Here is a 26731-nt window from a genome sequence, read left to right on the forward strand (position 1 = left end):
TTCCGTCCTCTTGCTTCCCGGCGCCCGCCCGGTGCCGCCCCTCTCGCCACGCTAGTAAGTCTGAGGAGGGCACTGTCTTTCTGTCTTTGCGTTCTCTGCACCAGCCTAGTACAATCTCCTGTAGTGTCTGTCTCCGTCTGTCTTTCTCTCTCTCATACTCATGTATTTTACGTTTAACTAATAATAGGGAATGGCTCAAATTTAAGTTATTTGAAAGTTCTAGGCTGGTTCTGAAAATAGGAACCGACCCCAGGCGGAGGTTTTTAAATTTCCCAAGTAAGTCACCATCGAGATATATACATTTAAGAGAAGGCCATCTAGGAAGCAACGATTGACACTTTTCTTTTTAAACAAACTTAAAAATAAACTTGGGAATTCTAAACCGTGGTCAAAGACGCGCTGTCCTTGCCCGCAGAGACTGTCTGGTCTTCACGCCCCTACACCGTTAAGGCCGAGCACCGGGTGAGGCCCGCGTTCCTGCGGCCACAGAGGGGAGGGAGGCCCCAGCGATCCCAAACACGGGGTCCTGGACAACTCCCCACGCCCTCCCGCTGCGCGAAGGCCAGGCTGTCCCCGGGGCCCTCAGGGAGCCGCGCCCCTCCCAGGCTGCGAGAACTCGGACCGGCCGGGCTGCACGCAGGCGCACTGAAGCCCGGGCATGGGCGTGTAGGAGGCGCGCAGGGATGGGCCGGCGGGGGCGGGGCGGGGCCGATGCCGTTTCCGTTGCTTGGAATCCCCAGAAAGCAGCTGCCTGGAGCGTTCTCTGCCCGCGTCTCTGCGCCGTCGCTCTCCCGGAGGTTCAGGTCTGGGTGAGTGAGAGCGCGCCTAGCCCGCCGAGGGCAGCGGGGGCGCCGGGGTGGAGCGGACGCTCGGCGGAGGGCTGTCCCAGGAGCTGCGGAGAGGGCGGGTCTGCGGCGGCGCCCGGGGGGCTGTCTGGACGCCGCGGCGGCGAAGTCCCGCTCGCTGAACCCGCCATCTCTCTCTTCTCTTGCAGTCCTGCATCAGTCACCTTCTCCTGACCTGGGCAGTCGCCATGGCACAGGTAAGACCGTGCGCCCCCGCGCAGCGCTCGGATTTACCAACTTTGTAAACTGTTCAGGAGTTCTAGAATTTGTTGGAAAGCCAGAAGAGTTTAGGAGTAAACTGAATCTGTCTTCGGGAATTTCTTACACTTTCTGTTTCCCCTTTGTTCCCCTTCCTAGGGAGCGCCCGCCCGAACCTGCTCCCACCTGGCGCTGCAGCGCAGCCGCCGGTGACGTGGCCGGATTTGGGGGGCGCTCCCTCTTCGTGAGTGAATGTGTAAAAGGGAGCCTTCCTAAAAATCCAGAGAGTGGCTGAAATTAGAACCAGAGCAAGTACAACTCCTTGTGGTCATGTGAAGCGAACGCATTTCTTTTTTTCTTTTCTTGGCTTTATTTATTTATTTCGCCAAGTTTCCTGTATTTGAATACTATGAGTGGGCGTTGGCTTTTTCCAGTAGAGTTGTAGTGGAGCTTTTTCCAGTCGCTCAACCCAATTTAACTAAAAGGAACATTTCGTCGTTGGCACAGATTTTTTTTTCCCCCCCAAACAAAAAGATTAAACCGAAGAGCTGCTTTTCCTCAGTAACGAACTCGCGGAACGAGTTATGAATTGAATCTGCCTTGGGACTGTTTCAAAATTTGATTACCTAATAACGGCTTTCTTTGCTGTTCTTAACATTTATCAAAAATGTAGGGAAGAGAAAATCATTTAATTTATATAGCACTCTTTAAAAATTGACCGTGTTGTACAATCTTTTGTGAATAAAATATCGGTGCTTACGACAGCTCCACCCCGAAACTAATTTTACAAGATCTCATCGATCTAACTGGCTTGTCAGAGTCCAGAAACTTTTTTTAAACAAGTGGTTCAACTCAAACAATGCCCTCTTTCATGTATAGTTCACTTAAAAAAAAATCAGATTGACTTATCAAAATTGAATAAGGTTTCATGATCCTTTCCAAGACAAGATGGGAGGATTAAGAGGAGTTGGTAATTTTATTAAATTTATACAGTACTTCCATTCTTACTTCCTCTTTTGCACTTAAGAAGTGTTACAAAAAACCAGGTCTCATATTACTTCAAGTGGAAACTTCGGTTTAGATTCTTCAACATATAAAGGATACTTTTATATGGAATTAACTTTGCTGAGCATTATTTTTCCAATCTTGATATGCTGGTGTGGTGATGTAAATGATGATTTCGCAAGCATTAAAGAATAATTCTCTTTATCCTAGCTCTTTTGGCTGTTTCTCTTTTGTAAATTTACCCAGTGATTTCTGAAGTTTTTCAGTCAGTTCCTTTAATTATGTAGACTCTACCCAAGATAGCATAAGTGAACACATTTCCCCAAATGTGGACATTGATAATTTCAAAGGATGAAAATAGTGTAAAAGCCCTTATATATACAAAACCTGGGAGAATGGTGGCTTGTAATATAGAATTTTGTACATGACCTCTATTACAATATAACCAGGACTGTTTTCTATCCAAGCCACAGTTTTTAGTTATCATAAAAGTTACAAGTAATATTAAGAAAGATAGTGTTGAATTTTACACTAGCTTTGTTATTAGTTATCCTTGGAAACCATGGAAGTAAAACATTTTGTTAAATATTTAATATTAAGGTGAAGTTTTGTTGGCTTTATACTTACATTTGATGGTGTGCAGAATGCCTACATTATGGAATTGCACTTTTACTGTCTAAAATTTCCTTTGGACCCCAGTGTAAGCTGAAGTACTTCAGTGTTGGGTTTCAGACAGTTTCCATGGTAGTACCTTTTGTTGACGTGCGGTATGGGCTTCCACTCTCTGGCCATCTGTAGAGTAATGGCATCATGGCTGACTCTTAGAGGTGCACATTCTGGCAATTTAAAATATGTTGTTAAATATTAATGTCTTTTATTTAATGAAAAGTGAAAATATAGCCTCCCACAACAGTGATTCTTCATGTTTATGAGCTACATCTTCCATACCAGTGGTTTTCTCTTCTTACTTAACATTGGGACCACCCTGCAGATAACACTTTGCAGATATCCAGGAATCAATTATCGCATATGTAGATCACGGGCACAACTGTCTTATTACAAATTTGATTGATCTTTGACAGATACATTGGAGTTTCTTTTTTTATGTAAACAAATATTATTAGGTATATTTTACACTCTTATGAATATTTATATTAATATATAAGTAAATTATACATTATATTGTAATGAATGTACTTCATGTCAATGCTGCTCTTTTTTAAAATTTTTTAAAATTTATTTTTTGGGGGGCTTCCCTGGTGGCGCAGTGGTTGCGAGTCCGCCTGCCGATGCAGGGGACGCGGGTTCGTGCCTGTGCTCCGCGGCCGGAGAGGCTACAACAGTGAGAGACCCGCGTACCGCCAAAAAAAAAAGGCAAATGGTCCCTAACAGCATTTCCTGAAATTATAAGTTGTAGTCTGAGTAATCTTATGAGTTCAGGGGTCAAGTTTGGAGCATGAGGGATAATGAGATCATCTTTAAAAAAAAAAAAAAAATTTATTTTTTGGCTGCGTTGGGTCTTCGTTGCTGCGCAGCACTTTCTTTAGTTGCAGCGAGCGGGGGCTACTCTTCATTGCGGTGCGTGGGCTCTAGGCATGCGGGCTTCAGTAGTTGTGGCATGTGGGCTCAGTAGTTGTGGCTCGCGGGCTCTAGAGCACAGGCTCAGTAGTTGTGGCGCACGAACTTAGTTGCTCTGCGGCATGTGGGATCTTCCCGGACCAGGGATCGAACTGTGTCCTCTGCATTGGCAGGCAGATTCTTAACCTGCCTGGCAATACTGGGCAAATATTGGGAACAACATAAAAAGTGACTTATCATGTTAGGTAAATACATTCAGAGTTGGAGGCATTTGTTGGGTACCACTACTTGAGCTCTGCCCTTCTTCTGGTCCTAATTCTTATCCATTAGTATTGAAATATGTGGAATTCAACCAGTTAACGGTTATTTGGAGAGAAATAGTCTAACCTGAGGCTTCTGAGTTTTTCTCAAAGAGAGCACACTGGTTAACTCTATCTTCTCCATGACATACAAGAATATAAATTACAGATATACCTGCATGTAAACAGTCCCTGGACAGTACTTTTTTTTATAGGTTTGAAACTATTCATTTGAATGGTTTTATATTTATCTGGTTTGAAACCACAGCATCCATGTTATTTTAGCATAAAAGGCTAAATGAGTAATAAATTATTATGATTATTGGATCAGTAACAAAATCTACTATGTTAAATTTGGGTACAAGCTAGTTGAATATATTTACTAAGGAATAGCCACAGAGCTGTTAAAATTGCCTGAGTTATCTATATATAGTAAATATTTTTGAATCCCTTCATCTTTTTTCTCTCAACCATCAACTTCTGTTTATGTAAGTGTGAATTTTTCATTAGGTTTTAGGGTCATTTCTTTAATCTGACTTACAGTATTTTGGGTTGGATTTCTTAAATAGGCTTCTGACCTATTTCTCTCCTATAGCTTTACTTGCTTACACAGGTTTGTTTTTTTTTAAATCTAAGTATTTAGCTACAGCCAAATTATTTCATAGATATTCTAATTTATTTAAGTATTTGAAAGTACATTGTGTAGTTCTGTGTTCTTTGGTTTGGAAAAATCAAGAGTTGGCTATATTTCATAGACAAATGATCCATTTAATACATTTTAATTCAATTTAAGGGTTTTATGTTTTTAATTTTCTTTAGGATAATGAAACTTTAAAAAATTACATTTTGGGCAGTCTGAACTTCGTTTAATTTATAGTGTTGTTTACAAAGAGTTAATGTATTCAGGGCATCAGGAATGTCATGAAGCAAAAGCAGGGTACATAATTTTTGACTAGAAACTTCATGAACATCATAGCTATCAGCCTGATACATATTTAAACTGTACAAAATTTGAAGAGAAATTTTTTTGGTTGGCTTGAAATCATTGCACTATGATCATTTACAAGGGCCCTGAGCAAGCAGGATCAATATAACTACGGAAATTTGAGATGAGGTTCATTCCAGAGGAGTTGACTGGATGTTGAGTGCATCTTTTCATGCCATTCACTTTCAGGCCAAATCTCTCTGTAGTGATTCCCTTGGGGGTTCTTAGATCAGGTTACCTGTTTACCCACGGCCTGTGCTGCTTTGGGTTAGTCTTTCTCAGTTCCTGATTCCTTGACTATGGTCTTCAGTTTGGATGCTGAGAAAGAACTACATCACAAGCTGCTTGGCTGCTTTGCAAGCCACTGAGCAATTCATTGGTGTTTAGTAAACCTTAATTCTCTTATCTTGAGCTAGTGCCCCTTGGACACAGTTGGCAAGTTAGTCTGAGGTCCAGTTCTGAAATAAATTTTATTCGTATAACCTGTATACTATTCTAAAACTTCACAAATATATCAGTTGATTTTGTTTGTTTGTTTACCACATTAGTGCTCCTAAGACCTTTTCTTTGTGTTTTATGGACCCATCTTTCAGTTTATTGGTTTGTATAATATGTACATCTGTAAGCAATTGATTAATTGAAAGGAATACATATTCCGGTTGGTATCATTTTCTTTGGACTCCAGTTCCTAACTGTTCTCTTTACTTTGTCATTCATGCATACATTCATGAATGTTTGAAGCTTTTGAGTTCCTACTATGTGTCAGGTATTATTAGACATGGGAAATAAAAAGGGAAATGGAGCTAAGATTTATTGATACAACAGGTGCATTGCCAAGTCCTTTTTATGCATTATTTAGTGCTCATAATACAGTTTTGGAAATAAACATTACTATTTAGGTTTCACAGAAGAGGAAATTGAGGTAACTTAGCCGATGTTAGTCATATGGGACAAAGGAGGAAAGGCATGATATGTAGAGGCAACAGGAGCAAAACTACACGCTCGGGGGTGTAAAGGAGTTTGGCAGGGCCAGGAGCTGCAGGCAGTCTGGTCTTGCTGGTGTGAAGCTGCAGGCAGTTGGGGAGATGGAGCCCTGCCTCGGAAAGGGGAGCCGGAGCTAAAGAATTTGAGCCATTTTGTAGGTAATGGAGAGCTACCAGAGAGTCATTAGTTGGGGTATGCCATGGTCAGATTTGTGTATAACAAAGATAGCCCCGGGGCCAATGTGATACTGTGCTTCTGGGGGCTGCAGAGGCGGGATGGTGGTGTGGGAGTTGAAGAGGGGAGAGGGGAGCGGGACATTGGAAGACTACTTACTTGGGCATCTGTTGCTGTAATCCCGGTGAATCTTAAGGGCTTAAACTAGGCAGTAGCTGGGACTTTAGATAGGAGGGGACTGTAGGAGAGAGTGGGCAAATTGGATGCACGAGTGAGTGGGAGTTGGTGAAGGGCCAGGTTAAGGTAAAGATGAGCGGCTTCCTTGATGGAGTGGTTTGAGAAAGGAATGCAGGTTGGAGGTGGGAGAAAAGCAGAGTTAGTAGATTTGTTGAATTTGAGTTCTTTATAAAACATTTAGGTGGTGCTATCTAGTACACAGCAGGGTGTATGTGGTCTTTAAATCTATTTTCATCTCTATAGGTCATCCATTTGATTATGTATTATCTATCTCTTCCTACAACTAAAGATTTGAAGCTAACTTATTTCTTCCCTTTGTCTAGGACCAGCCAAGTTCATTAGATTTCTGTCTCTCGTTTAGATGCAAAAGGAAGTAAAGTTGTGAATCGATGCACACTCTTCTCTAATATGGGAAATCTGTAAACTTGATTGTTTTCTGAAGCATCGATGTGAATGAATTGGTTAGTGAAATAGCTTTTCACGTGCTATGTGCAAAATGGCCAATTCAACAACTAGGTAAAATAGCCCCTTCTTTGGAGGTTAATACATTTGCCCGCTTTACCGACTCAAAGGTATCACCATTATTCACGGACAGTTAAACTTTCCACTTTATTAGTATTTGCCGAGGGAAGGCGTTCTTATACTAGCAGGGAGGTAGCCATAGGAGCATTAAAGAAACACAACAAAAATCTAAATAATGTTGACAAAACCTTTATTAAGTTACTAAAAACTTTTCTACCACTGTGCACATAATGTAAACTATTTTATAGTGATGCTTTCTTTCCTTACATCTGACTTTGAGAGGTCAGAGGTAGTTGGATGATTAGACAAAATGGAAAGAAGCAAAAATAAGGAGGATGAAAGGGAAAGGAAGTTATGTGAAAGTTAGCAAAAGTTATAGACCAGTTTGGATTTGAGGCTTTGAACTGTAATTTTCACCTCTTTTGATGGGATTGAGCAACAGTGAAGATTAGGACTTGAGATCTTATTTCTGGCGCCTCATGGTGTGTGTTTGTGCCCCTCGGCCCTCTTGGAGGTTCTAGTTTTTCTGATGTTTAATTTACTTTGCATCTCAAATCACAATCGTGTTTCCCTGGCTTTTTCCTCCTTTCTTGCTCGTCTCATTTCTTTCCTAGTACAGTGATTTTCAATTTTTTTTTTCTTTGCTGATCAGTGGGACCCATCATCAAAGGAAATATTAATGGGCCTGTTCTGTATTGTGTCCGTCAGATAAGACCTGAACTGCTCTGACTGGAGAAGGAAGGCAGAGCTCTGCCCTTGGCCTCCCCACCCAGCCCTTTCTTGGGGGAGGGGGGGAAAGGCTTTTTGCGAAACCTGAGCCTCAGAAGAACCGTAGGTAAAAACCGTTGTACAATGGCCATCATCAAAAAATCTAGAAACAATAAATGCTGGAGACGGTGTGGAGAAAAGGGAACCCTCTTGCACTGCTGGTGGGAATGTGAATTGGTACAGCCACTATGGAGAACAGTATGGAGGTTCCGTAAAAAATTACAAATAGAACTACCATATGACCCAGAAATCCCAGTACTGGGCATATACCCTGAGAAAACCATAATTCAAAAAGAGTCATGTACCACAATGTTCATTGCAGCTCTATTTACAATAGCCAGGAGATGGAAGCAACCTAAGTGTCCATCATCAGATGAATGGATAAAGAAGATGTGGCACATATATACAATGGAATATTACTCAGCCATAAAAAGAAACGAAATTGAGTTAGTTGTAGTGAGGTGGATGGACCTAGAGTCTGTCATACAGAGTGAAGTAAGTCAGAAAGAGAAAGACAAATACAGTATGCTTACACATATATATGGAATCTAAGAAAAAAATGTCATGAAGTACCTAGGGGTAAGACGGGAATAAAGACACAGACCTACTAGAGAAAGGATTTCAGGATACAGAGAGGGGGAAGGGTAAGCTGGGACAAAGTGAGAGAGTGGCATGGACATATATACACTACCAAACATAAAATAGATAGCTAGTGGGAAGCAGCCGCATAGCACAGGGAGATTAGCTTGGTGCTTTGTGACCACCTACAGGGGTGTGACAGGGAGGGTGGGAGGGAGGGAGACGCAAGAGGGAGGAGATATGGGGATATATGTATATGTATAACTGATTCACTTTGTTATAAAGCAGAAACTAACACACCATTGTGAAGCAATTATACTCCAATAAAGATGTAAAAAAAATAACAATAATAAACGCTTTACATGTTAATATTAAGAAAAAACAAACCATTGTACAGCTGCTCAGCTGTAGTGTTTTCTTAATGATTTCTGGCTCTTAGTTAGTAGTATGTGGAATGGTGGGTAGCTGTTTAGGTGTTGATTTTATTGAACTGGATGACAAATTTAAAGAGGGTTTAGTTCTCCTCTTAAAATGTTCCAGACCAGGTGATGTTTTCTCATCTTTAAATTTGAAGTGTTATTTCTGTATTATTTTCCTGTGCATTTAAATTCTGTGTCTAGAAAAGCAGCTCTTCACTTGTGTTTTGGTTTAATTTTATTCGTTTTATTTTGGCATAACTAGTCTTTGCAGGCAAAGAACTTTTTCATTTAAAGCAAACAAGTGAAAAAAGCCAACAAAATTATAGAGCCAAAAAGAATGGATAATTTTGAAGTTGAGAGTTAACAGACCGAATTATATGTTTTGGCCATGTACTGTCTGAGCATATATAATAATTCCCTTGGTACGGCTCTGGTGGCAGAGGATTGAGGTAAATGAGGGTGAACTGAGGATGGGTGAAGGGAACAGTAGCTACTTACGGTTGGAATTCATCTGGGGAAGGTGTACTTGTTGAACACCTTGAGGCCAGTGGCAAAGATGGGAAGCAGGGGAAGCCCTCTCTGTGAGTCATGTAGAGTCCCATTTGCCCAGTGTAGATGGTTTTGAGTGGGTGGGGATGGAGCTTGGACAGGATGTCCAAACAAGGGTTCTCTCTGTGTGAGTCATGTCCTGTGATTCACATCTGCTCCCTTACTACCGCTACATGGCTTTGCTAGCGTTCACAATGACTGATCAAATGGAAATGTAGCAAGAATGTTTCCCAATCTTTAGAAAGCTCTCAAAAATACAATCAGCAGTTATGTCTTCTTCACAGTAACTGTGACTCAAGGATACTTCTCTTCTTTCCATTGTTCACCTCATTTCCTTCAGGCTCCGGGGTCAGATGTCTCTTCTCTTTAAGGCAAATTCCTCCTGTCTCCTCTGTTCTTAACCTTTTCGCTGTTTCTCTATCTACTAGAAACTTCTTCAGAGCCTATAAGCTGGAAAAAGTACTTTTAAAGTGTGTAGTTTTTTTTACGTATTAAAAAAAAAAAAGCCTGTTTGTAAAATGGGAGTTCACAGAGATGCTCTGCCTCTCAGTTCACTCTTTAGTGTCCTCCAATCAGGCTTTTAACGCCACCAGAGACCTCTTAGTTGCCAAATCCAGTGGACCCTTTTCCATCTTCCCGCTTACGTGATTGCCCTATGGTTCGGGCACTGCCTGTTCTTCCTTTCCTTGGAACATTTTTCTCCTTTGTCTTCCATTCCATCACCTTCTTTGGATTTTCTTTTTGCCTTTGGGAGGCTGTGTAGAGCCCACAGTTAAGAGCCCACAGTCCCATGGCCTGTGTTCAAGTGCCGGCTCTGCTACTTGCTTGCTTGCTGGTCACCTGGGTGATTCGCCAAACCTTTCTAAGCCAGTGTGTTTCTTTATCTGGAAAATGGGGTTTCACTGAGATGGTCCATGTGAAGCTCTGAGCTCATTGCCGCCCTTTGCTGATATTAGCTGCCATTCCGATTGTAGGTGACCTTCCCTCCTCCAGCTCTTCTTTCCATTCCATTAATATTGCCTTTCGTGAAGCCTCCTCCCACAGCTCTAGTTACCACTTATGTGCCCCAGTAACTGACAAGCCTGCTTCTCTTTCAGTATGTGGAGAAGTGCAAAACCAGCCACCCTGTTCCTTATCCAAAAAATGAATCATCCTCAGTGGTTTCCTTCTGCCTTGGCCCTGTTCCTGTCTGCCTTTTCCTTTCCATTTCCACTGCTCCTGACTTAGATCAGGTCCTTTTTATCCTTCTTATGTTTAGTAGTTTTTAAAACAGTCTTTCTGTCTCCACACGTGCACAGTTCTGTCCTTTTGTCTCCACTGCTGCCCTAGTGATATTACTGTGCAGAGTCGACCTTGTTCCTTGCCTGCTTGCTTAAACGCCCTCCAAGGGCTTCCTTTGCCAGCGGGGTGAAGGCTGCTCTTCTCAGCCTGGCTTCCAGCTGTCCTCGCTCCCCACTGTGACCTTTCCCTTGTTTTTCTATCCAATCTTACTGCTTGCTCTAGTCTGTTGAAATACTTAACCCTTTGTCCAAAGCACCACATTGTTTCCTTCTTCCATGTTTTTAATACGTACTGAAATCGCTGCCTGCCCTTTTCTACTTTGCTGAGCCAGCCTGGCAAAATTACAGGCAACTTTCAAGACATTTTGGGGAAGTTTCTCTGATTTCTTTTCTTTCCACTCCTCCTGTCTCAGTCCCTCCTTTATGTGCTCATATTACCCTGAGGAAACCTCTGTGTGTATATACTCTACTGCACTTGATTACTTACATGCCTATCATTTTCTCTTGACTTAAGAGATCTTGACTTTTTCCTAGTGATTAGTACAATACTTGGCAGTGGAAGGCATTCAGAAAATGGCTGTTGAGTGAATAGATAAGCAGACAGGTGAGCTAAGTCATTCAAGTTCTCACAGTGAGAGAACCCATGGTATTTGTTCATGTTTATGATGATACTGATGGTGTCTTCCTCATCAATCTGAAGTGGTCTTACTAAACAGAGAGGAACTGCAGTTTGCCTTGAGAGAAATAACATTCCTAACCCATACCACTTTTGAAGGGCCATCTCCTCCAATCTTACCAGTTTCTCTCCCAACCTATTGCTCCTTTTAATTATGTTGAGCCATTTGAAGCTGCCGGTGTTCAACCATTCACTTTCATATGGTCAAGCTATAGAACAAATGGCAGGGAGTTTATTGGCCCTTATTGCATCTGTGCTTTTTAGATAGGGTGGAAATGGAGACTAGCCTGGCTTTGGGTGGATTTCTCAAAGGGTTCTGAACCCACTTCTAATGTGGGGTGTGGTTTCCACACACCAACAAGCAGTTCTCCTGTACCAGATGGGTGTCTTGCTATTCAACTCAGTTCTGCCATTGTCTGCTGCAGATAGCATCAGCTCAGCCCACAGGTTGAGGGCTCAGTTCTGCAAGACCACCCCCTTCATACTCCCACCCCCATTACCCCCATTTCAGACGCCAGTTGCAAGGCCAGATTGTCACCTCTGATTCTGACTGACTGGCTATAGATCGGAGTTTCCAGTGACCCCATCATTGGCTCACAGAACTCAGAGAAACATTTTACTTACTAGATCACTGGTTTATTATAAAAGGACACAACTCAGGATCAGCCAGGTGGAAGAGATGCGTAGGGCAAGGTGTGTGGGAAGGGGCAGGGAGCTTCGGGGCCCACTCCGAGTGAGCCGCTGTCCCTACAACGCCACGTGTTCACCAGCCTGGAAGCTCTCCAAACCGTGTCCTTTTGGATTTTATGGAGGCTTCATTACATAGGTATGATTGATTAAATCATTGGCCATTGGTGATTGAACTCGATCTCCAGCCCCTCTCTCTTCCCTGAGGTGGGGCTGTGGGTGTGGGACTGAAAGTTCCAACCCTCTAATCACATGGTTGTTTCCGCGGGCAAGCAGCCCCCAAACCCCCATCCTTAGATGCTTCCCAAAAGTCACCTCATTAACAAAGTCAGGTGTGATTGAAGGGGGTTTGCTATGAATAGCAAGCTCTTATCATTATGAAATTTATCACTTATCATCTGGGAATTCCAAGGGTTTTAGGAGGTCTGTGCAGGAAATGGGGACAAAGACCAAATATATATGTTTCTTATTATAAATCACAGTATCGCATTTTCCCACTTAGTAGAATGAAGAGCTCTGGCTTAGTTTCATGACCTCCCCATGAGATAAGTGAGGCTTCCCTGCCCCTCCTTTTCCTACTTGGCCACAATCTTTTGTTTGGCTGTGCGTTGGGGGAGGGGGGGTGGCTTGAGGGGATGAAAGCTGCTACCAGTCAACACTCTGGGGCTGGGAGATGAAACTGGGAAAAAACACCTCTTTTCTTGGATTGTATGCTTTTGGCCACATAATTACAACACTAAGGTTTTCCTGTAGGTTCTCTCAAGGCTGACTCTGTTCAGAGGAAAGAAGAGTCTTTCTTTTTTCCTTGAACAAGAGGAGACTATTGTTAAAGAAAAAATTATTCTCGTACTTGTTAAATGGTAAAGAAGACTTTCAAAACTACTGCAGTAAAGGTCATGCCTATTGCAATGGAAGAGAAGAGATTGGGTTCAAGTCCAAGTATAGCAAAGGCAGCTGGGAACTTACAACCAGTGAGCAGGATGAAGGGGGTCAGTGGATGGAAAGTTACTAAGAGGAGACATTAAGGGTAGAGGGATTCTTGCTGAACTGGCCTAATAGGATTCTTGCTTAAGGCAGCCCATGGATTTATACATCAAAGATGGAGGATGAGGAACTTGAACAGATATTAAGGTTTGCGGGATTCTCTGTAAACTGACTTTAGCAGGATTCGTGCTACAACTGGGCTTGGCAGGCTAGAGACCAGTCCTAGTCAAAAAGTGTGCTCTGAGGAGCCTGTCTGAAGTTTGGTCAAGGAGAGAGTCTGTCTCCTGGAGCCCTGAGTGCTACTTTTTCAGGAGGCGGAATGCAGTGCCACTGAAGAGAGGTCTCAGCTGACCTCTGGTGCTTTGTCCCATGCAAGTTCTTCCCCATGGATATGTCTCTCTGTTGTCTTTTTTTTTTTTTTTTTTTTAATGTGGTTGGTGTTAAGATACTGTAGGCAAATGCAGCAGTTGGATGTTAAGGTGGAAGAGAAATTTTTTTCCTTGTAGGTGATCGTGCTTCCATGCATTCATAATAAAACAGAAGTGATCGTAAACCAGACATGTCTTCTCAGTCCCCAACCCTTATAGCTGTTTATTTCTCAGTTTTGGATGGAACCTTGACAGGAGTTGTGAGGTACTTCAGGAACATTTATTGGTAAAAATAAATCCTGGGAGCCTCCCTTTATCATAAGATAAAAATTTATGGCTCAGTATTAATAAAGCTTTCTGATTCTAAAGATCTATTGATATTACAAACAGTTTTTGGAGGTATTAAAATATTTGGATGATTAAAAGTACTAGATATGATAACATAAAATAAGAACTCTTACAAACAGTATCTTCTAATATATCTTTAAAAGTTCTAAATTCAGAAATTTGTATTCTTCTGGCACATGAACTACTGAAAATCTTTTCAGGTTTTGCCAGGTTATCTTAAAATCCCTAAATAAGTATAAGGAAACAGGACTAGATTTATTAAGAGCATTGCTTAGAGTTCAGTGCCTAGGGTAAGGCCTCAAGTTGTTTTTTTTTTTTTAACATCTTTATTGGAGCATAATTGCTTTACAATGGTGTGTTAGTTTCTGCTTTATAACAAAGTGAGTCAGCTATACATATACATATATCCCCATATCTCCTCCCTCTTGCGTCTCCCTCCCTCCCACCCTCCCTATCCCACCCCTGTAGGTGGTCACAAAGCACCGAGCTGATCTCCCTGTGCTATGCGGCTGCTTCCCACTAGCTATCCATTTTATGTTTGGTAGTGTATATATGTCCATGCCACTCTCTCACTTTGTCCCAGCTTACCCTTCCCCCTCTCTGTATCCTGAAGTCCATTCTCTAGTAGGTCTGTGTCTTTATTCCCATCTTGCCCCTTGGTTCTTCATGACCACTTTTTTTTTTTTTTTTTAAGATTCCATATATATGTGTTAGCATACTGTATTTGTTTTTCTCTTTCTGACTTACTTCACACTGTATGACAGACTCTAGGTCCATCCACCTCACTACAAATAACTCAATTTTGTTTCTTTTTACGGCTGAGTAATATTCCATTGTATATATGTGCCACAAAAGGCCTCAAGTTTTAATGCAGGCTCAGTATGCTCCCAGATCAAAGTGGCGAGAGGCTTAACGGGAATGAAGCCTGCAAGGAAGTGCCCTCCGTGAACCAGGAGGTGCTGGTGGAGCTTGATCACTGGGGCAATGCCTGAAGGAAGAGGGCCTTGGAAGCCAGCCTTCCTGCTAATGGTATCGCAGGTGGGCCAGGAGAGCTCGCGCACTGAATTGGTGCACTGCTAATCCACATTGTAATGGTCTGTTTCCCATTTCAAATGGGGTTATATTGATATATCTTATCAAATGATAAGTTTATGTAAAGTCTGAACATGAAACAGAGCAAGCAGCTTACTGTTTATGTTTATCGTAGTAGTCATGCTGTGAATAATATTGCTGTTTTTCCTGTGTCAGGCGCTCAGAGGCACTGTGACTGACTTCCCTGGATTTGATGAGCGGGCCGATGCAGAAACTCTTCGGAAGGCCATGAAAGGCCTGGGTAAATTCAGCCTTCTTTTTGTTCTAAAAAAAAATGTGACATTTGTTTTTCTGAACAAAAAAGTCATTGTTTTACAGTAAGATTAACTTTAGAATATTTTGAGCTGAACATATATAGAGAGAAACATTAAAGGAACAAAAAGTGACTGACCACGCCTAGTATTTAGTCTCTAGAACCAAACAGGGGTTAAATTCAGCCTCTTTGTTTTTTAGCTTTTCAGCTTTACCCATATGGTAGCTGACTGAGTAGATAAACAGACATTCCTGAAGGTGATCAGCTGTACAGCCTTTTGCTCTCAGTGTCCAATCAGATATCCAGTTCTATAAGTTTCTTACATCCCACTGTCTTCACTTTCTCAGCTTTCCTTTTTTGCAGTTTAAAAACCTCTCTCTTCTTGAGGACTTCCACATATAAGTAATCCTCCTGTCCTCAGGCTCCTTCTGTAACAGTGTCCATGTGAAGGGATTCATCTTCCTCAAACTTGGCTCTGACCCCATCACTCTCCATTCTGAACATCTTGTGAGATTTCCTGTTGTAGCAGGATCAGGTGCAGGCTTTCTGGCCTTGTAAGGCCTTCCCTGGTATTCCAGCCCACCTTGTCGGTCTCAGCGCACATTACTGCCTGATGTGTCCTCTGATCCATCCATGCCAGGTGATCTGCTACTCAGGAAAGCTCTGTATTTTCCTACTGTTGAGCTTTTCCTGGATTCTGAAAGCCTGTCTTTCTTCCTTACATCACTGCCTGTCAAAATCTTCATCCTTCAAGACTGTTTTGGGTGGGTGTCACCTTCTCCATGAAGCTTTTCCCAAAACTGTCTTCCGCTGCCTTTCAGCTACGAGAACCTCCTCTGAGCCCCATTTAACACCTGGACCTCTCCTGAGGCCCTTGTCACATTCTGCCTTACCTCACAAAAAAAAATTTGTATTTTTTACCCTAAATTGTTCATAACTTGAAACCAGGGTCTATATCTTTTCTCCTTTCTCAACCCCCTGGAACACCCAACACATCAAGCCTTGTGAAGAGCTGTTATTTGAGTAATTATTTGTTGCAAGAAAAGCTAGGTGCACTCAGTTTTTTAAAAGTCAGGAGAATTTTTGCGTCTCCTTCACAATGTGTAGGGGTAGTACGTATTGTTGGAAACAATAACATTTTGATATTGTAAATTTTATAGTTTAATAAATTATTTAATAAAATATATTTTATGAGGGAAGGAATTAAAGTGACTGGGGAGCTGGTTACAAAGGTTATTGAGAGAGTGGGCATGTGGGAGCCTGGATGTAATGGTTGGAACATAATTGCAGGCACCGATGAGGAGAGCATCCTGACTCTGCTGACATCCCGCAGTAATGCTCAGCGCCAGGAGATCGCTATGGCTTTCAAAACTCTATTTGGCAGGGTAAGACTGTACTTCATCCCAAGGTGGAATGTGAGAGCAGCTTTCTCTTTTAAGACTAGTTTGAAATCTACTAATATTCTTTTGTAAATATCATTAATCTTATGATTCTGACTTTCCTATTCCTCCTTTTTTCTTTTCTAGTTTGTTTCTTAGTTATCAGCTGTTGGTTAAAATGCTCACTCAACTTATCCTCATATGATTGTTTTTCCTCACTTGACACTGTATAGGTGCTGAAAGATCCCAATGGGGATAACTGCCCTTCTTTCCTTCTGTGTTTCCCACTCAGGATTGTTGTATTATTTTCCAGGTGTAAACCTGTATTGCAATATGTTTTGCTCTGACACAGTCACACTTGCTTCCTTTTGGAGTGATATTTTAATAAATGAGTTTTTAATTCATTGATTTAAATGTTCTTATTTGATTAACAATTCAAAGTAAAAATTAAATTTGTCACTAAATGAATTTAGTACAGACATGAAAAACTTAAATGTAGTTTTATTCTGAAAATTTTTGTTCATTATTTCAAGAAACAAATGCAAAGAAAAAAAAAGCATGTATTTTAAACACAAATTCTAGTTGCCTGTGTGCTGAAACTGAAATGGATGAGAAATACTGCTTTTATCTTTATAATTATGCAAGTTCCCCATAATAGCAGCTGTCCTGCAGTAGTCAGGGGCATAGTAATGAACATAATCTATTATGTATGTATTAGAATATTACTAGATATGGAGAGAAAAGAAAACATTGTTTTGTTTAGGTATGATAGGCCAAATTTTGTCCTTTGTAAAAATGCATTATGATATTTTGGGGAAATTATTTTTTTGAGATAGACATGTTTCTCGGAAGAGTATTTTTAAAATATTTTAGGCTTATTTTAAAATATTTTAAGATAAATATTTTTTATAAAAAGCATTCATTTTTTAAAAACTCTGACATTAAGAAAAACATCTTAAAAACAAGTACCTTGACACATGAGTGGCTTTGCTTTAGCTTAAGGTCAGATGTCAAAAGTACATTATTAAAAGCCACAGGGTGTTGTTTAGCTCATGTGTCTTCTACTTGGAGATAGCAATGTAAAGAATTCATTATCGCAAAGGGCTATCGTTCATATTTAAGAAGAACCTCCTTAAAATTTCTGCATGGTTAACCAATTTATATTTTCTGTGAGTTAGGACCTTCTGGATGACCTGAAATCAGAACTGACTGGAAAATTTGAAAAATTAATTGTGGCTCTGATGAAACCCTCTCGGCTTTACGATGCCTATGAACTGAAGCATGCTCTTAAGGTGAAAGGATGAGTGCGAGGAATATTCCTGTCATGTGTATAATATTATTTTGTGTTGGTAATTACTTTATGGTATTTTTATTTATTTATTTTTATTTTATTTATTTTATTTTTTATTCTTTTTGGAACATATAAATCATCACATCAGTCTATTATAGTCATTATACATGACAATTAGCTGTTCTAACAGCTATTTCTTTTTTTTAATTTTATTTAATTTTTTTTATACAGCAGGTTATGGTATTTTTATATTAAAACAAATTGAATTATTTCACTGAGGGTTTCTTGAAGGACAAAACTGCGTAGGAGGCAATAAGAAAAGGAGAGAGAAAATGACAAGTGTGTCATTTAGTCTTTTTGTATAGTTAACTCAGTAGTAGTGGGTTTTTAAAATTTTAGTGTATTTTACAGCATTTTGTACTTTATTTTCATGCTTGTTTTCTAATTTTGAGATATGTTTTTTTTGTTTGTGTTTTTTTTTTGTTTTTTTTTTTTTGGCGGTACACGGGCCTCTCACTGTTGTGGCCTCTCCTGTTGCGGAGCACAGGCTCCGGATGCGCAGGCTCAGCGGCCATGGCTCACGGGCCCAGCCGCTCTGTGGCATGTGGAATCTTCCTGGACCGGGGCACGAACCCGAGTCCCCTGCATCGGCAGGCGGACTCTCAACCACTGCGCCACCAGGGAAGCCCTGAGATATGTTTTTAAAATGTTACAGATTAGGTATTGTATCTTTTAGTTTAGAAAGTTGCCTGATTAGGGAACAATAATATTGTTAATCGTTTAAGCATAAAAGATGAAGCTTTGGAGAGAATTTTGAGATAAGAAAGATTTTCTAATACCCTTTCCTTCTTTCCTGTACTTCTAAATACTAAAATGAAGCAGCTGGTAAACTTGATATAATTTCATTGTAGCAAGTAACTAAATGTATATTCCCTTGCCTGGTGTTTGCAATGTTGTATAAATGTGATTACATTGAATCATTTGTTTAGACTTATGGGACAGGGAATAACTCGGTCACTAGTAGTTAGGTTTTGAATGGACAAACTGAAATTAACAACAAGGAGATGATGTAGCTCAGGTGGAGGGAGGAGAGGGTTTGTCAAGTTAGGAACCTTTCTGTGCTTCTTCATTTTCCTACAATGATTCTTTGGAATAAATAAATCTTAGGTTATTGGAAATGGGCATTTTTGCAGCCTTCTGAAATATTAGCAGTGGCTAAAATTCTGCCCGAGCATAAACCTAGTTCTTTCAGTGTTTGATTTTTTGGTAAAGCAACAGAAATATAAGGAAATTAAGGCTTAAATATGCTATCTTTTAAAATTAAGTTCAGCTATGTCATTGCTTGTATCTTCTAATTTAGTAGTGTAGATATGACTTATAATCAGAAAAAGGAAAACCAACTACAATTATTCTTTAAAAATCCAGAAAGCAAGTCCCAATTCCTTTATGCTGATCCAATAACTGATTCCTAATAACCAAGCCATGCTATATTTATTTCTACCTGTGTTGCAGAATTTCCCTGTGATCCATAGAGAACTTAATTTGAGGGCAGGGTTGTTTATGTTTTGAGGTATATATTGTTTAAGTATCAGTGTTCTTCCATGTAAATTTATGTGAAGTTTTCATTTTTACTATTTCAGCCTTTTTATTATTTCCTGTTTCATTAAAATGTTTCCCTTTAAAGCTATTTAGAATTAAACTGATAAAATTACAAATTTATGTAATCTGTTATATGTCATATATGTAGACACATTCATACAATAAACATTTTTTTCATTAGGCAAAAAAGGATAAAATTGTCTTTGGAAAGAAAACTAATTTGAAATTTCGTATTTCTATAACTAATAGAACTCATATAGAAAGTGAACGTTACGTTGGGTAATATATATATATTTATGCAGTTGGGGTAACATCTGTTCTGGGAAAATCACTTTCTTTTTAATCTTATTAACATGTTTTTTTCTTTTAAAAATAAATCTCCAAACAGGGAGCTGGGACAAATGAAAAAGTCCTGACAGAAATTATTGCTTCAAGGACACCTGAAGAACTGAGAGCCATAAAGCAAGTTTATGAAGAAGGTAACTGTTTCGAATTACATCTCTCTTCACTTCCGCTGTCACTTTGTCATTTCTCTAAAGGGAATGGAGTTCTTTGGAGTTATAGGAGGGCAGGCCATACGTGATTTCTGGATGAGTGAAGGAATGAGTAAACAAATAAGCAACCATTCAAGCTAGTTTCTCTTTCAGTAGGGAAGAGACTGCCTTTTTCTATACCTATAACTACTTTAGTATTTGTAAGAAACTTCTGTTGAGGATGGGACTTATTTTCATATAGGATTTACAGTCAGTGTTGGGATATACAGGTTGTCTCTTTCACATTACATTTAAGATGTAAGTGGTTTTTCTTCCTTAAAAATTCCAGTTTTATGTTGGTAGAAGTTAAGAATTACTAAAAAGGAAAAGAAACCTTGTCCAAATCAGAGTCGATAATGTCTGAGTAAATGTATGTCATTCTAGCTAAGGGGAGTGCTTGACTACTCTGCATTTTGACTTTTTTTTCGGTGTCTTTTCTTTTGCATTTAAAAATTTTTTGTGTGTGAAAAAAAACCTATATTTCAATCTGAAGCATATCCTGTTAATGGAACCAAGAAAATGTAATAAAAAGTAAAAGTAGGGAGTTCTTTTCTCATCAGATTTTCTGTAAAAGCCTCTGCCCTCTGCGTGACTTAGGAGGATCAGACTGTCCAGATTGTCAGCTCAGTCAGCAGACCTCCAAGCCTAGTGCCTGCAGCTAGGAAAATGGGTCCCTATCTTGGCATTAGTTGGTTAATCTTAGAAATGACCCTGTAACCCAGCAAGTTAGAATGGTGTGAAATTTATGGCTACTAAACAATTACCTTTTTTTTTTTTTTTTTTTTTGCGGTACCCGGGCCTCTCACTGTTGTGGCCTCTCCCGTTGCGGAGCGCAGGCTCCGGACGCGCAGGCCCAGTGGCCATGGCTCACAGGCCCAGCCTGCTCCACGGCATGTGGGATCTTTCCGGACCGGGGCACGAACCCGTGTCCCCTGCATCAGCAGGCGGACTCTCAACCACTGCGCCACCAGGGAAGCCCAACAATTACCTTTTGAAGCGCTGGAATCTTTCTTTCCTGCTCCTCTTTTTGTAGTTGGATAGGACCCAACCACTAAGGCAGAGGTGATACATGTATCTTAGCTGCAGGTGATCACTTTGAGTTTTTACCTGATATAATATTCACATATCTCCTTCTGGGGTTGTTGACATTGATGAATGAGCCTTTGTGCTGCCGGGTGACAGATGGGGTGCCACAAGAGGTATAGTATCTGTGTGTGGTCCATCCAGTCAGCCGTGCTATTGTGCACTAGCTATGTGTCCAGCAGCGTACTGGCTGTCATGAATGATGCAGAAGATGCACATAACAAAGCTCCTGTCCTCAAGGAGTTTGCAATCTATTTAGGGATGACATGACTTCGAAAAAACTGCAAGAGTTACAGGATAGTAAAGTTCAAACATCGAACATGTTTAATGAAAGAATTCATTCAGAGAAGAGAGGTCATTTTGGCTTTGGATGTCAGGAGAGGCTTCTTCACAGTGCAGTCAGACACTGAGCCAGGGTTTCAAGACTAGATAGGTTTCGAGTGGGTGAAGAAGGCATTTTTGGTCAAGGTCCACCCACTGTCTGCCATGGCATGGAGACCAGTTTGAGAAAAGTATACTGAGGGAACAAAGAGAATGTGACTGTAGTGGAGGGAATGTACGTGTCCATTGTGGAGATAAACTGAGTAAGTGCAGTTAGGCTCTGTTACAGATGGTTTTGTATGACTGGATTAGAAGTTTGGACTTGGTTCAAAAGCACTGTAAGCTCCTGAATGGATAGTAGAGTATTAAAGGGACAATTGAGGTCAGGAAGGTGGTTTGAATTAAGAGGCTGATTAGGTAGCTGTGTTGGGAGAGGTAAGCTGGGCAGTTATGGCTCAGCCTAGGCTGGTGGGAGGTATGAGGCAAATCAGAGAGAGGAGAAATATAAATGGATTTGATGGTTGATTATATATAGGTGTTGGAGTAGAGGAAGGAATAAAAAATTCCTTCATGGTTTTGTATTTGAGCAACTGATTGAAGTAGATATGTATCTCTTTTGTATCTTTAGAAGTGTCAAACTTTTAAACTTTGTCTCCTTTCAAATAATGATGAAATGTTTAAATGCCTTAGAGTAATACCTCCTTTCCTTCAATGGCAGCTGGTTGTGAGACGGTGAAAAGTGCCTGTAGACTCTTGTACATCCTGGTTTTCCCCTTTGCTGTGGCTTTATGTCTGTCGAATAGCTGGAAATGGAGGGGAGAAGGGCATATTTTAAAATATCACTGCTGTCTCTCAGAGTTAACTTTATTTGTTGCAGAGGAAAAATATCTTATTAGGAGAAGGAATGGCCATGCCCCAAAGGAAAAAAAACTCAGAATATTTGAGAGTGGAAGACCTTTCGAGATGAATCATGTAAAACATTTGAAAGAAAGGGAAACAAAGTTTAAAATTAAGATTGATTGTATTTTAGAGACTTTCCAGTACCATCATGTATCTGATTAATAACAGATTAATAACTACATTGGTTGAGAGCATTTCTAAATGGCCGAGTCATGATTTAGGTTTGAACTGAGTGCTTTTGGGAGACTTTAATTTCTTTTCTTCCAGCCACTCACACTTAAAACATTTGCCTTCAGTCTTCAGAGTGCTCAGAGAAGCGTGAACTATTATGCTAATCAAATATTTCTTCCTTTATGTCTCTTCCATTTGATTAACGGGGCAAGATATCCTTTTCTAGTTGAAAGAAGCTGTAAATAAGTGTGAAATTATTCTGTTGCAGAATATGGCTCGAGCCTGGAAGATGATGTGGTGGGGGACACTTCAGGGTACTACCAGAGGATGTTGGTGGTCCTCCTTCAGGTATTGGGTGGAGGCTCTTTGAGGTTTAAAAAATCTGAAGCCGGACTGGTCTGAATCTAGTTAAGTCAAGTCACTTAAAATTCTTTTATCTATTTCTGGTACTTGCTTGATTCTGGCTGTGTGGTGCCAGTGTGTGTTTGTGTTTCAGAACATCTGACCTGAACTCGTAATAGCTAACTCATAGTTTTTTGTTTTGTTTTTTTTTTGGATATCACTGTCCTCTTTTATTCATAGATTTTAAAATCAAGAGGGTCAGGTTGGTTTTGGACAGTGTTTGTGTGATCATGTAAAAATATTGTAGGATTGATAAGATCTTAATTAATGCATATTATTCCTAAGAGAAAAAGCTTTATGTGCATAACCATTAGGTGGAACTGTTTTTTCTTTAGAACAAAAATACTCATGTAATGCAATAACATGACATATTATCTCTTCTAGGCTAATAGAGACCCTGATGCTGGAATTGATGAAGCACAGGTTGAACAAGATGCTCAGGTGAGTGAGACTTAATCTGTGATGACTTTATTATGACATAAATGAAAAAAGAATCCATGCTAACGGCAAATCATAATGTGTTGTAATAGCATCTAAAAATAGTCTCACGGGTCGTTTACAGATCATAAGACCCATGTAAGTAGATGGCCAACAAAATGTTTTATCCCAAGGCTGAAATGAAATAAAATAAATTACATGTAAATAATGAGTTCCGCCTGGATATGTTATTTTCCTTTAGATTATGGGACATTCTCAAAATAGAGAATTTTCCAAGAAAACCAGGTGTTATGGATGGTACTGCCAATGTGGCAGTCTCTTCGTAGAAAAGGATAAAGAAGAAAAAATACTTTAGTGGTAAATGGTGTTTTATTACATAATAGATGACACGTTATTGTAGAATTTGAAAATTCCTCCACCTTTCCTTTGATAGACTTCTAAACAGGATTGTTCTTTTGTCAGTTGCTCTTTAGTCACTCCCTAATGAAATTTTATACTTAAGTGGCTTTTAAATTCCATTATTGTCTCAGTATGGTTTATAAAGTAGTCAAATGTAGGAAATAAGTGTTAGGAAATTTGAAACATGAGACCTGAAAACTGGAAAATGGTAATAAAGGAATTACTTGGGTTCCTAGAATCACATATCGTAGTCCTGTCTCTCTGGTCACATGTTTCAAATATAGGCGTACCTTGGAGATATTGTGGGTTTGGTTCTAGACCACCACACTAAAGTGACTATCACAGTAAAGCAAGTTACATGAATTACTTTGGTTTCCCAGTGCCTATAGAAGTTATGTTTACACTATACTTCAGTAACTGTGCAATAGCATTATATCTAAAAAACAGTGTACATCCCTTAAATAATTCCTCTTCAGGGGTCAGTCCTCAAATTAGCTGCTTTTCAGGTCTCCCTGCCTGACCCCCAGGTGTGTGTCAGGTGCTCCTTACAGGGGAGACTATAGCATCTCAAGCTTCCTGCCACAGTTCTTGCCACCTAATATGGAAGCTGCCTATTTACTTGACTGACCACCCAGGGCACTCTGAGCTGTCAGTTCAATCTGTATTCTTTGTCCCTAGCATATGGTTAGCACTTAGTAACTATGAGTGGCTGACGAGTGACCCAGTGCATAACTCTAACATAGACGGGATCATTTCTGTTTTCTAGATAAGGAAACTGAAGCTCAGGGGTTCGAGAAACAAGCCCATGGCCCCCACTGAGTGGGAATGGAGCTGGAATTTCCACCTGGGCCCATCTGACCCCAAAGCCCTTCCTCTTTCACTAGACAACAGTCTTGGCGTTCTTACCTGTTAGCTCCTTTCTCTCCTTTCCGCTACGGTAAAACAGGCTTAGTAAGTATAGATTGGAAGGAAAGATCTCACTTAACCCTGCCTGCTTACAAACCCGTCCTCCCAAGCTGTTAGGGGCTTTGGTCATTGCTGAGACGAGTCTGTTGCTTTCCAGGCTTGCACTGTCTGTGGGTCTGTAGATGTGCTGGTTCTCACACTCCTGCTCTCAGGACTGGGACCTCTGGATGCTTTTCAGCGGTCATGGTCACGGTGAAAGGAGCAGCTTAATAGTCTCAGACGACTGCAGTGAGGCCTGCATTAGCGGGCGGTGGGCAGATTTCCCAGCACAGCTGGTGGTGTGACGAGAGCACTGCTGCAGTGTGAGGCTACTGAACGGGAACAGTACATTTGTACCTCATTTTCATTGATTTCTCTGCTTGGAGCACTCACTGTAGAGCAGTGCTTCTCAGACTTTAATGTGCCTATAAATCCTTTGGAGATCTCCTTAAAGTGCAGATTCTGACTCAGTAGGTCTGGGTGGGGCCTGGGATCTGCATTTCCAACAAGCCCTCAGGTGATGCCCGTGCTGGTCCTGGGGCCACACTTTGAGTACTGAGGCTATATAGGCATCACTTAACCTCTGCTGCAGGGGATATGACCATTCAGAACCCTGAAGGGGAAACTTTGTACATCTGAAAACTGACTTACGAAGTTACTTTAACATACCCCTGAAATAGTATCCAGGCTTTCTTTACCTTTTCAGTGACCAGGGACAACACAGAATACAGGCTGGCTGTTGATCTTTGATTCATAAAAATCTTATTAATTAATTCAGCCTGTTGAAAACAATTACCCTTTCAGCATTATAAAAAAGGAACACACCCATTTATACCTTGTAGCAAGGGTACCTGGGCTGTTATCACTGATGGGAATTTCAGGTTTCTTAATTGAGAGTCATCCAACTAAGGGGCCCTTTTATAAGCATTTGAATTTTTTTCCCTACTGATACCTGGCACTAAGAGGATTCCTGTTATTTCAGGGATTTGATAAGCCTCAATGAGTCATTCACCTGGGAATTGAACATTTTGTAGTTAATTCACTTAACTTTTTAACATTTTTAATGCGTTGAACTGATTTTACTTTCTCCCCTACCAAATCCTTGTTTTATGCTTTCTCTGGAGAGAAAGTTGAACTCTTAAAGGAAGGAGGGAGAAGGGAGTCAGTGCTTATTGAGTACCTGCTGTTGATTGCCTGCCACTGTTCAGTGCATTCATTATGTGAGTTATATAATCTCCATTAATAACTCTATAGAAATATTATTCCTACTGTGTAGGTGAAGACACTGAGGCTCAAGAAGAGATTAAGTAACTCAGCTAAGACTCACAGATAGGACAGGACCAGTTCTGTTTTGATTCCAAAACCTCTGTACTTTGCACTGAACCAGAGGTTATCAAACTGCTTGGGCTAAACTGTAAAGCCCCCTCTGAGGGAAGGGGGAGGGTGAGGAGGTGTGAGGGTCCCTCATCCAGAAGAGCTCCGTGGATATTGGGGCAGCCTCATTTAACCCTTACATTAAGACAAGACAAAACAAAAGACTTTTAAATATTGCTGTATATGATGATACCGTCATTATTATTGCATATGATTCAGTTAATAGTAGTTTTAGACTAGGTAATGATCCCAAACGTAATTCTTCCAAGAAAATTAAGAGATTATAGTTAAAAGTAGCCATCTCACCAGGTTTTTCCATACAACTGCTACAGCTACTAGAGAACATCCCTGGAAATATAGAACAATTGGTAAGAAAGGAGGCTTCAGCAGCGCTTGCAGTATTGTACAGGATGAGCCCTTCACCACTTTTAGGCATTAATGTATACGTATATCTCATCTGTGTGTGGAAAACATACTAGAGGTAGTAGCCAGTATCTTTGGGATGTTGATATTCTTGGTAATTTAAATTTCCTTATTTATGTTTTTTCTCTGTTTTATAAAATTTATCAATGAACATGTGTAATTTTTGTAATTAGATTAAAAAAGTTATCTTAAGAGAGGCGTACAGCACCCTGATATAGTTCTAAGGTTTAGCTACTTGCGTGACTTTCGTAGTAACACTCTTTTTAGTTTTGAAGAGCATGCTCACGTGACCAGGATTGATGTTGTGTATTTTTATCATTAAAATAAATTAATTTCAATATTGAGCGTAGAGATGATTCTCTGGAAGTGTAATACAAAATAGATCTGTAGTAGCGTAGTCTATATTCTTAAACATACTGTGGTCAAAATTCCTACATCCAAACACGTGCTTTGATCACCTCGTATCATTCGTTTTGCCACTTGTGGCCGTAAAGGCAGCTCGGAGGAGTAGTCTCAGCAAATTGCATTTGGCTTACTTTAATAGGTATACTTACCTTGAAATGATTAAAAGGGTAGTATAGACATTTTAAAGATTGATGCTTTGGGTTTTAATAAATAACCTACAACCCAATAAGTGGACTCA

The 26731-nt window shown here is 40.3% G+C and overlaps 1 protein-coding gene across 1 annotated transcript in view; it reads left to right on the forward strand.

The window, feature by feature from the left end:
- Positions 1-719: 719 nt before the first annotated feature.
- ANXA5 (annexin A5) overlaps positions 720-26731 on the forward strand; it is a 31653-nt gene continuing 5641 nt past the window's right edge. Inside the window, exons 1-8 of the mRNA XM_082837922.1 lie at positions 720-809; positions 995-1042; positions 14734-14818; positions 16121-16215; positions 17388-17501; positions 19488-19578; positions 22376-22455; positions 22894-22950. Coding sequence (XP_082694048.1) covers positions 1034-1042; positions 14734-14818; positions 16121-16215; positions 17388-17501; positions 19488-19578; positions 22376-22455; positions 22894-22950 — 531 coding nt within the window. The 5' untranslated portion in view covers positions 720-809; positions 995-1033. The remainder of the gene's footprint in view (positions 810-994; positions 1043-14733; positions 14819-16120; positions 16216-17387; positions 17502-19487; positions 19579-22375; positions 22456-22893; positions 22951-26731) is intronic.

Source organism: Leucopleurus acutus, assembly GCF_964270905.1.
Source record: "Leucopleurus acutus genome assembly, chromosome: 4".
Classification (NCBI taxonomy): Eukaryota; Metazoa; Chordata; class Mammalia; order Artiodactyla; family Delphinidae; genus Leucopleurus; species Leucopleurus acutus.